Source organism: Macrobrachium rosenbergii, chromosome 43 (assembly GCF_040412425.1).
Source record: "Macrobrachium rosenbergii isolate ZJJX-2024 chromosome 43, ASM4041242v1, whole genome shotgun sequence".
Lineage (NCBI taxonomy): Eukaryota > Metazoa > Arthropoda > Malacostraca > Decapoda > Palaemonidae > Macrobrachium > Macrobrachium rosenbergii.
In genome coordinates, this window is record NC_089783.1 from 44,727,858 (window position 1) to 44,740,590 (window position 12,733).

At 34.9% G+C, this 12,733-nt stretch overlaps 1 protein-coding gene across 3 annotated transcripts; it reads right to left on the reverse strand.

Moving 5' to 3' along the window:
- Positions 1-544: 544 nt before the first annotated feature.
- On the reverse strand, positions 545-9,150 carry LOC136828845 (uncharacterized). 3 transcript variants are annotated; one of them, XM_067087117.1, is made up of 4 exons: positions 9,016-9,150; positions 6,133-6,268; positions 4,919-5,149; positions 545-2,062 (listed from the first exon to the last, which is right to left on the reverse strand). In XM_067087117.1, exons 3-4 carry the CDS (start codon positions 5,111-5,113, stop codon positions 632-634), a joined length of 1,626 nt encoding a protein of 541 aa, XP_066943218.1. In that variant the 5' UTR covers positions 5,114-5,149; positions 6,133-6,268; positions 9,016-9,150; the 3' UTR covers positions 545-631. The 3 variants fall into 3 exon arrangements, with proteins under 3 accessions (XP_066943218.1, XP_066943219.1, XP_066943220.1); XM_067087118.1 differs by lacking the exon at positions 9,016-9,150 and adding an exon at positions 8,647-8,838; XM_067087119.1 differs by lacking the exon at positions 9,016-9,150 and adding an exon at positions 8,651-8,803.
- Positions 9,151-12,733: the final 3,583 nt, after the last annotated feature.

Below are 12,733 nucleotides of genomic sequence, written 5' to 3' on the forward strand. Positions count from 1 at the left end.
GTAAAACTCAATAATAATGCAGTTTACATCGTTTTCAATGCACCCAGAGCATTAAAAAGTAAGATCATGATTTTTGATGATTTTCGACGATTTTCCGTATTACACGATTTTCTTCCCGCAAGAACGAACCCCGTCGTAAACCAACCGCCACATTTCTTCCCGCCAACCCGAAGACACACAAGCTGGGGAAAGGCGGGTTTACAAGGTTTACTTCCTTCATGAGCTTTCATGATAAAGAAATGAATACACAACACACAACAAACAAACAAGATCCCACCAAGAAACAGCTCAACGAAAATCCGGGCAGAGAGCGAAGGAACACGTCTGTGTCACATGACGGCCGAAAGCAAATTGGAATGTTTACATCCAGGCAGGCAGGACTCCCGCCTACCGGATGATAGTTAACTACCTAACCACCGTGTTTGAAAGTTCAACGGCTATTTCCCGTTTTGCTGACAGTAATTCCTAATGTAAAGGACTGATAGTTTGTATATTGCATCGGAACAATTATACTTTTATTTTATAAAGACAATGATAACCATAAAAGGCTCACAAAATTTTTATTAGAAAAACTAAATACATCACTGTACAATATTAGCAAAAAATTTTCTTTAGTAATAAACTTCTCACTTCAAATATGAAACATACTTAACATTTCAGTATTTGCCACATTCAAGTCCCAGTTGTTTATTCTGATTTCCTTAATAAAATTTTCTCTTTCTTTTTCAGAAATTGACCAAGAAGACAGAGGTCCTACTGAGTGCAACTTTGGACAATATTTAACCAGCCTCTTCAAACCACTTATGGTTAAGAGTGGTCGATAAAGGAAGAGGTACCTAAGATTCTGTAAACAACCAGATGTCAAAAAATCATACAAGACATTATCCTCTAAAATTTCAAGATTCAAAATGAGGATGTGCAGTTCCATTAAACTGTTGCATTTTGTAAGGAAAATTGACAAATCCTCCACAGATATAGATAACCCCTCCAGATTTAAGTGAGTTAAATTAGTGAAATATAGCAAACCTGAGCCAAAAGAAGAGTAAGGTGAGTCTGGCCGAATTGGGTTATTATTAAGTTTCAAGGTAAATTTCCTTAAATTAGGGCAAGTTCTTATTATACTCTGCAAATGAGTTCTTGTGAATGTCAAATGCATTGAAGCCATGGAGAGATGTTCAATGGTTAGTGATTCAATATTCTTGCCACAAATTTCTAGATACCAGAGTAATGCTGGCATACTACAATTCATTACATCCAAAGTTTCAATAGGTAGTCCCAATAAATTAGCAAGTATATTTCTGTCTTTTCTTTCAACTCCATTGCACCTTAAAGTAATAGCCTTTAGATGTGGACAAGTTTTGGCTATAAGAGACAATACATCTTCATCAAGTTCCATGTAACTTTTCAGTACCTTCAACTGATACTTTACTTTCACATCTTCATGCCTTTCTGGATTAGTTCCATGAAGCAAATAAAAAACATCACCCAAACTGACATCTGGAGTTACCAAAAGCTCTTCTAAGTCTGGACATAAATTCAAGAGTACAGCAGTGCCATGAGTGCCAGCACATGTATACTCCAAGTGAACTTTCTTCAGTTTCCTACATCCTGACTTGGAAGGTACAACAGCACCACTTCTGATGTCACCAAAACAGTCTTCAGATGGAACAAACCCACAAAGATAAAACAAACCATCATCATCTACTCCTGAGCACATGTCAATGCTGAGTTCCTCCAAACTGGGGCAATGTTTGGATAGAATTTTCAGCATGGTGTTATTGCAAAGCTGTGAACATTTCAAGCTTCTTAGGTTCACTAGTGTTGACAGAAATCTGTACAGATGAATTGGCCCTTCGCTGGAAGATTCAAGTTCAGCATACTCTTTACCTCCATCGTACTGCCCAGGAGCATAATTCATCTTTAGGGATTTTAACTGCTTCCCATCTAGCTCTCCTAAAACAGATGGCATTAATTTCTGACAATCAATTATCCAAAGGAATTCTGCATGAAGCTCTGTGCAAAGGTATAAATACTTTTCATTCAACATCTCCTTGTATATGATCTGCAAAAAAATACAGAAAACAACTGCTTTAATACTAAAGTGCTGACAATGGTTTTTCTCAAGTTAAATAAATTATGCATAAATTAAACATTTGATATTGCATGAGCACACAAACCATTGTTTTGCATGTTTTTTATTTCTCATGCTAGTCGGGAATAAGAAAATACACAGAAGTAATTTATTAACTAACTCATAGTTTTCCAAGTGTAAAATGCACTTGTTCAATACAAGTGTATCAGATACTAACATATATTGCTCAACTGTTTCATACAGAGGCAACTTAGCATCCATTTCTTTTAAGTGTAGGTGTCCACACAAAATATTAGAGCAATGCATCTTTTAGCCAATAACATCAACAAATTTATTTTGGAACATGCCACCATAGACTGTATTTCTGAAAAAGCCAGATAAACAGGTTCTTGCTTCAATGCTAGCATATACAGATATAAATAATAACAATTTATTTCTGTTTATTATAATCCGTTACTTCTGAATATTTTAGCAGTCATTACATTGCATTCTTAACACTGAGGATCTAAGGGTGGGGGGGTTAAAATCTGTCTGTGTCAGAACACTCATACTTCACTAACAGAGCAAAAATGCTTCTCAATAATTTTCTTTGATTGTTCCATGTAACATATACTTCATGCTACATTAATGCACAGCAAGTGTGTACTATAGTTTACCTCACCATGATGCATGTGTATGTATACACACACACACATAGTGTATACATACACATGAACACGCAAACACATACACTGGGAAGAAAAGTTCTGAAGCAATACAACTGAGCAGTTTATAAGGATACTTTTTTGTAATCTGTTAAAATTTTCATTTACTTGCCTCGACTTACGACGGGGGATCCATGTTTTTTTGCTGTTATCGGTGATTTAACGGCCTGTAACTTGACGCTTGGCACCGTAACTTGATGTTGCACCAAGTTACAGCATCATAAGTGCCGTTAACTTAATGTCTATTCTTGCCACTGTGCTGTCAACAGCACTTACAGCGCCATAACTTGATGCAACACCAAGTTACAGCGCTGACAAAGCGCTGTAAGATCGAATCCACCATAAGTCAGTGACGCACATTTCAGAGAAGCATTTTTAATACAGTGTTAAAACCGAATTTTTTGCAAATTTGAGCACTGCTAAATTCACTGTCACCACTGGAATCATTCATAGGGGATAGCAAGACAGAAGGGAGTGAGAAGAGGACACACACACACACACACACACACACACAGCTATGGAGAATGAAACTTCTATGAAGTAGTCATGGCATATCTTTCTCAGCCTCTCAAAAGCAATACAGTACAGTAAATGATAAGTAATGACATAATTGCTGTCAGTCCAGTAATAATTGTAGCAGAAGCTCTCAAGCAGACAAGACCTGCCCCACCCTCACCAATCATCCCTCCTACCACATTAGCATTTACCCCTGCCTGTAGTCTTTTTCAGTGTGCTCGATTATAAACAGCGTTACCATCATCACCAGCATTGCCACCCATTCAGCATTGCCAATTAAATATATATATATATATATATATATATATAAATATATATATATATATATATATATATATATATATATATATATATATATATATATATATATATATATATATATATATATATATATATATATATATACCACATGGTTTATATATCTATCATCTATGAGAGCTGAATAATTATTATAGATTGTGGCCATTTTTGGCTTTATTGCTAAGCTATTTTCAGAGGACTGATACATAGTGGAGGAAATTTACAATGTACATGCTAGCAAGCCAGTACACAAATACAGACAGCTGGAAACCAAATATTCACACCTGACAGGTTCACAGGGGATGGAGACCTTATGCTCACTAGTGCATGGGGTAGAGTCCTTACACTCATTAGTGACAGGTCATCATTTACAAATCCTATTATTGTTTGGGTGTCTCATCACCTTTTCCCAGTCGGTCAACTAACCACCCTTAAATTTAAAACATTTTACATATTTCTTTTGAAATTAATACTAGCCCTAACTGCTATTCATGTCTTTACAAAAGTTTTCTTTTATAGAGCTAGACTCAATAATATTGCTCTGCAATGCATTAGAGTAATGGAATAAACTATAATTTTTGCCACTGCAGCATTGATTGAATGATAGTTTTCATCATGTAAAAAAACTCCACTGTTCACCTGTACATACCTGACACTTACACTGTTGTGTTTTTCCAAATTATTTTCCAGTTTGACCAATATAAATATTAATACAAGACTTACAGGGAATTTGGTATTCACATCCTTCAGCATCATTGGGAGAGTTCCGTATAAGTACATGTTTCATTATTTTACTGTTCTGGAAATGGCTTAGCAATAAAGCTGAAAATGGTCAGAATATACAACCCTTTTCATCCTTCCTTGTAGATGTTATTTACATAGACTGTACACATAAATACACAGACACATATATATATGCATATATACACATGTACGATATCCTCTTCTACAAAATGTGTGGCAATTACTGCTACCTCAGATTAGGCTACCATACAGTAAAGGGTTCGTGCAAAAAGAAATTCTATATTTCTCTACTTAAACTTGATTATTTTCACATACAAACCCATTACTATACAAGAAATTTGGCTAGAGTAACCTGAGAAGTTTGCAAGGAAACAAAAGGTAATTACCTGCTTTGGACCTGTGGATATAGATAGTACAAGCATGGTACTACTACTTTTCATCTTCTGTTAAAATAATACACTACAATGTCTGAAACATTTAGACACCACAAATACAGGCTACTGTATCTATAAATGATGTGTTTGTGATGGGATCAGTGTAAATACAGTAATATAATGCTTACCCTGCGTGAGTCTTGTAAAAACTTTTCACATATTGCAGATTGAATTTGAGGGGGTAAAAGGATATCAAAATAATCTATGACAAACTTGATATCCTTTTTAAAAATCGTGCAATCACAGCAGAGTTTCCGAAGAATAAGTGACACATGATTTAATGCAATTTCTTGTAATCCCAATACTTGCTTAAAAGGGGGCATGTTCACTTATTTTGAAGATTCGTTTCTTCCTATTATCTGAAATAAAGATATATTACAACAATAAACTTTCTATATTATTTCTAAAACACTAGGATAATAATAGAGTTTTAAATTCCAGGGGAATATTATACCCTTGCCACAAAGACCATACAACTCCAAATAGAGAGATAACTTACAACAAGGTATCCTACTGCTCATGTACAGCAGTCTACAAAACTGGGAGGTTTTTTAAAACACCATACAGTACTTGGTTATATTAGTACTGCCACTGATTGACAAAAATCAACATCCTCTTTGAAAATAAACCTTTTTATACAGTACAGTATTACAGTTTTGTCTGAATAATGTTAGATTAATCAACTGAACTCCAGTGTATATCTATTTTTCTTATCATTAGCAACAAGAATTCTCACAAGGATTTAAATTTGAGCTTAATTCTCAATAAAGAAAAAAATCCTATGATATAAAACTGAAACTATAACACTGAAAAGAAATTAAGGTTTGGTGCAAAGGAATGAAATAAATCATAAGAGGATGATGATGGAGAGAGGAGGAGTGCTCTTCCTTGAATCGCAGTACAGTATACGGCTATACTGTCCTACGCTGCATTTCATTTTCTCTTTTACCAAAGTCACTTTAGTTAGGATTTATAACAGTAAAATGTACAAATTATTCATTGAAAATTCTTAGAGATACCTTTGTATATGTCTGTACACATTAATCAGTATTCCTTTCTTTCACTCAACAGTCACAGGAAATTGGAGGCAAGTGACAAAACATAAGCTACAATTTAGTGTTATTTTTATTACTGTATATGAAAATGAAAGATTAACACATGCACAAGTGGTCATCACTGCTTGAAAGATGTGATGAAAGGTGTAAGAGCCTCTGCTTTCTTCATATGAGCCTCTATTTCCTTCATAAAATTTGGCATTCTAATTCTACATACAAAGTTAAAGACATTGCACATGCAAACTTTTGCAGTGGAAGACACCTGGAAATTTTTAAAAAGTACCTACCACATTATCTTTACATATCCACAGATAAGTTCATTATAATTCCAAGTTAAATTGAGTATAGTGTACAGAGTCACTCATTTCTAACATCTCCCAGTTCAATGGCTCACTATTTTGAAGTTTCTTGTTTTGCGTAGCTCTGAAAGATGAAAAGTACAAGTTATTAACAGTATTCTTGATTTTTTTCAGTTTTAAAAGCATCCTCGCCTTCTTCAACTAAATTAATGTAATCCCAATATCAGTCAGGTGCAAAAAAGGATATCATTCCAATCAGACATCTTCAGACAATCATAAACTGTTTCAAAAATAATAAGAATCATATAACTGTACCAATTACATGATGGAAATTTCATTCAAGAATTATAATGTTGCATTCCTAAACACAAAACTCTTGGTTCTGTAAAGTCAACATGATCTTGCAAATAATTCATCACATGAGTAAAAATGACAACCTATTCCCAACACTTGGAATCCTGATGACATCAGTTGCAGGAAATTTTCAGCAAACATTTTAGCATTTTGATTTTTTTTTGTTGTTTTCCATTTTTTAACAGAATACAATAAACCAAAGATATTTAGCTTCTAATGACATTATAATAAGATTTTTAACATGGAAAATAAAGTTAAAGTGCACATTAAAAGAAAAACATTGCTATGTCCGTAACAGTGAGTGGGGTTTGCTACAGATGAATTTTGGAACCCCATGATCTAAGAGAGTTTAATTTCAGTACATATCAAAAAGCCATTAAATTCAACCAAATGCAAATACTGTACAGGGCAATTAAGATGTATAGATTTTTTTTACATTTCCCCTACTGTGCTTACAGTCATACTGTACAGCATTACTTCATAACAATTCATGATGTTCTTATAGGAAGCTGCTCCAGGCCTGATACCCATCAGAATGTCATTTACATGGCTCTCCTTGCAGGTGCCATGACTAAAGAGATTTAAAGTACCAAATCCTTTGACACTCTCATTACCCAAACACTTTTCTTTGCAAAATATACAGCACTTTGGGCAAACATTTGTCATCACTATGAACACCCATTTCTTCATGAAACCCCAAATACTATACAAAATAGTTGTTTTTAAGAAGTAATAGCTAATGATATAAGAGGATATCACCAAATAAGACTGCTTAGGACTTCTGCGACAGTGTAACTAAGAAGTCATGGCTAAACCCAAAGTCAAAGATAACCTAAAAAAATAAAAATTTAACAATTACAGGGTGCTCAAATTCTAATTAAACTGTTACAAAATAATCATGAAAAATTTCAAATTTTAAAAGTAATTCATATTTTTCCTAACATACAAACCTGAAGGCCTTTACATTGGAGATTGCTTCAAGTGTGAGCTGGAAACAGCCATCCAGATATACAGACAAGGTAGTTAACTACCAACAAATAGGGAAAAGCTCTGCCCAGTTGTCAGTCGCCACTCCACTTTGCTCCTGGCTGCCACTGAGTACAGACGTCTCTCCTGGCTTGTTCAGTCTTGTTGTTTTGTAAAAATTCTGATTATATTCATACCTTTTCCTTTGTGATTGATTGTTGTGTGATTGACACTGGATAATGGTCAAACCTCTCAATCACTTAAGCCGGCTTCATCAAAAGAGATGAAGCTGACAGTACTCATGAGGACATTCCCAGAGACAAATAAGACCAACAAGAAATTTCTGTCTGGATTGTTGACAGTGACTGTCCAAACAGGTCAAGTTTGCATCTAAGAGGAAGAAGGAGCTTTGGAAGTTCTGGATCTTTGCAGAGTAACATGCCTCTTACAACACCAAAGGAGATTCTTTGGCACCTTATTTCTACCTTCCAAGCTTCTGCCCCATCATTGCCTACACCTAAGGAAGGAGACCATGGTAACCAACTCCAAGTTCCTGACTACATAGATGAAATGGCTTCTTGTCAGACAACAGGCTAACAAATCAATCTGAGGGAAAGTAGCCTTGATCTCTTCCAGCAAAGAACCTCTGCTGATATGACAGACATGAAGGAAGCAACTTGGAAGAGCAGCAGGATGCCAGGGAACCTTCTGACCCATAACTCAGATTGTTCACCTGTTCCAAAAAGAAATTATATCAATTGAAATGATGGTCTCACTCGAGAGTGAACCACAAGATTCCTTTCACCAATGGGATCACACTCTATGGAGGTGGCCAACAATATGGGCTAGGTATCATCAGTGCTTCATCATTCAGCCTGCATGAGTTCTGAATAGAACGAACCCTCACAGTCTGGTGACTGCTCTCCAAAACCCTCAAAAAGAACTGGTCCAGGTGTAGAAATAAGAATTACCCAGGCCTTAATCTAATGTTAAGCCCTAGGATTAAACTACCATAACTTGTCCAGAGGACTCGACTTAAAACTACTGAAAAAATCCGAACTAAAATACTTAAACTGCGGTAGACTGCACAAGAGTTAGGCCTGTTTCTGGGGGCCACACCTTGTTTAAATGGGAATCAAAGACATAAAACTGGGATGTATTCTAACCTATATTTCCCTTAACCTACCCCGGGGTGCCGTGCCGTGCCCTCCCCCAGCTGGAGTGCCTCTGCCCCCTGGAACACCCAGCCCCCGTTACAACGTAAATAGCAGAACTTTTGCACAATTCTTTCGCAGTGTTACCCAAACTTGAACTAACTGTGAAGTGATTTCTGTATACTGACGAAAATCGACCTTCTTGGCCCTGCCTGAGCCCATTTAGGGTGGGATAACAGGTCTGGGAACGATTCGCCTCTCTTCGAAACGAGGAAGATTTCAGATGAGCCTTAGCAAACCTATAAGCGACTTACGTTAAAGGAGGAAGAAAATTTGACGTACAACATATTATCAGTAGGCTTCTTATATTTATATAAGCCTTTAAGGGGTTACGTACCTTTGTACTTTCTGACATCAAAAAACGTCACCAGTAATAATTACTAGTAGTAATAATAGTTCAACGCAGTTGTGCGGAGATTTTTGTCTTTTAAACGGCGCATCCAAACTCTTCTACCCTAGTTCCCTCTTTTCTTCTTCTTTTCCCTTTTCTTCCGCATTAGTTCATTTTTTCACATTCTTTCTCCTAAATATTTACAGTTATTTTCTACTTTTATCTACATATTTTTGTTTTACAGAAAGCTAAGTCTTTTGTTTGTACCACTGTTTCCTGGCTCCTCAGCAAAAAACAGTACACGAAATCGATTAAGATACATTACATCTCTTGGGATGAGGTACAAATCTTCATAACTCATGCCCACACTAATTATTCTAGCTTCTTTTACTTTCAGTGTTTCATCCATTCGTTTATTTGACACTAATTCATTTCACATATTGTATTTTTCTTTCTTATAAGATTATGAGTTTATTCAGGTGTTAGTGGATTTGAAGTTGTTTCCTTAATTACTATGAGCAAGTTTTGGCTCCAATAATTATAATCATCTCTGTCTTGGCCTTCATCTGGACAAAAGCGCTGAAGAAATGTGAGCTGAATATAGCCTTAAAACAGATGAAAATCAGAAACTGAGAGAAAATGCACCAAAATTATAAATAAAACAGAAAATTGTAGAATTCCTAGAGGAAACAATAAAAGAAAAGAGGACATGAAACTTTTTTTTAACAAGGAATCCCCAACAGCCCTGTATTAAAGAACCTATCTTATCATAAAAATCAGTTTTAATATGCTTGATATAAAAGCAAACATCAATGTCTATGCTTTTCCTCCTTCTTGCAGGTGCATCGCTTTATCAACAAACATTATATACTCAATTTCAGTGTGTCATGTTATTCTCATTGTTCCTTCGGATAGAGTTGACTTTAGTTGTCATTGTACTTCAGACTTGAGTCCTAATATATGCCTTTTCTTAATTTATTAACTGTTGCTTCAATTATTTATTAACTTTCGTAACTGTTGGTGTTGCTGACTATCCTACAGTTTTTAATACTACCCTTTAAGCCCAGTATATCAAAGAGCTTGGATACATCACAAATCCATACACATGGTGGCCTTTCCACCTAAGTATTATAGTCGATTAGTGCATTCAGTGTTCGTAAGTGATCTGCAATCAACCTTTCCTTTAGGCCTCTTACACTGGAACTCGGTAGTGGTGTAGCATTGGCTATATGTATGGGAAAGAACCTTGGGGAACCTTATTTTGAAAGAATGCTGTTTCAATATCAAGGTTTCTTATGCATACGGACATCGGAGGGCGTCGGATCAGGTGTGTGTAAGATTCTGTCATTGGATGTTGAAGGAGCGGACTGCACTGATATAACACAAATAATGGTAGGAAAAAGCATTCTTTGTTCATAGGGGATCAGGGTACTTTAAATAAATGGACTGGAATTCACTTCTTCACTAAAGAGATGGAATGAGGAGGGATAAAAGAAGGAAGTGGCGAATGACGATGTAATGAGTTAAGAAAACAGAGGAGAAAGGGGAAAGAAGTTGTATTTCATTCCTTTCCCTATAAATTTCCAAACTGGACAACTGCCGTACCAAAAATTTAAACAAATATATTTTGGAACATAGAATTGTGTTCCTGGGAAAAATGATGTAGCTTTTCTATTTAGATTTTTGTACCTACAAATGTGAATTATCCTTTGAATATTGCTAATGTTTCTGCCAGTCTTACCAATTTTGATCTTGGAAAGTATAACACAAGCAATTTAGGGTGTCTTTCCCTTCCTCAACATTTTTACAGATTTTTTTATATCCCTACAATAGTCTTCTATCCCTCACTGGGTAAGATTTTAGACAGATTCTAGAGCATGACTATAACTGTGACTTTCAAACTCTTAGATGAAAACCTAAGAAAAGACCCCATTCATTAAAAGACATTTCTTTACTATAATCTGACAAGGAAGTATTCTACATATAAGCAATGATTAGAGTAAAAGAAAAAGATATAAAAAAATTATGTCTTTGGTTGTTCCAGGTTATGGTTGGGTCACGGTATTGCGGGAGAAGACGTTTGCTGATCTGGTTGGGGTCCAAGTCCAGAGAGTGGTCTCCAGAGGGTTTTAGAACACCCGTCTGCGATTACTAAGGAATTCCCCACGTAGTTTTAAAATAACAAACACGCCATAAATCTGAAGATGGCCATTTTAGAACTGATGGCCCCCATAGTAGATCAATGGATGTTGTTGCCATGTTTGCATAGGCACTCGTACCTTTAGAATGAGTGCAGAACAGTTAATAGCTTGGGTTAAGTCTCATACTGTTGTCGAGAAGCTAAAGTCGCAAACATGGCCTGTGTTTAAGAACATAATTAACTGGAAAATTTTATGAGTAGTAAGGACATCTAACTGAAAGCTTAGAAGCAGAACAAAAGGATTTACTAGTAGTTATTTGTGAACAATGCAAGATTCTTAAAAGAGGCGTTACAGGGAATGAAAAAAGTGAGACACGAGATGTGAACTGGTACAAACTGCGCTGATTTTTATTGACTGTAACTGAAAATAAAAGGCTATTGTTGACTTATGATAATTTAACAACAAGCATAGAGAAAGTCTATTATATCCACACAATGAGCTCTCTCTCTCTCTCTCTCTCTCACACATACACACACAAACACCCACCCCCACCCACACACATACACATTCACAAACACACAGACATATATATATATATATATATATATATATATATATATATATATATATATATATATATATATATATATATATGCTTTGAGGCAAACTTTTTTTTGAAAGCAGATTTCGTTGAATTCTGTGGCTTTTGGATTGTTGATCAACAATGGAAAAACCGCAGAATTCAACGAAATCTGCATATATATATATATATATATTTTTATATATATATATATATATATATATATATATATATATATATATATATATATATATACTGTATATATACAAGTAAGTATGAATAACTGAATCACGAAGATATGGAACGTGATGAATGTGTATAAATAAAGCTAATGCCACGAAGGAAAATTGAAACAATGGAGTGGTTGCTAGGCCATTCGACACAACTGACCTTTAGTAGTTGACTAGTGAAGGACAGTTGTGTCGAAAGGCCTAGCAACCACCTGTTGTTTCAATTTTCCTTCGTGTCATTAGCCTTATACATACATATACATACATATATATATATATATATATATATATATATATATATATATATATATATATATATATATATATATATATATATATATATATATATGTCCATATATACTAGTAACTACATATAGTCAACTATATATATATATATATATATATATATATATATATATATATATATATATATATATATATATATATATATATTTAATGTGTGCGAAACGTATGCTGTAATTATTCGAGATGTATGAAAGTACAGTATTTTATTTTATTTCCTTGTTACCCTTCTTATTGCCGCGAGAGAGTATATAGCGTGCATATTCTAACTTTGATATTGTGTAACTGGATATCATATGAAAATAAAAGAGAGATAACATATTTTGAAACTTACGTCAGTGGTGAGAACTAATTAAATGCCAATAAACGTCAGATTTTGCTGTAATTAGAATGCTTCGTCACGAGCAATAGGGCTAAACAAAGAAAATTGAGAAGAATGAACTGATTTTAGAAAAGGCAGGAGTTGCTCT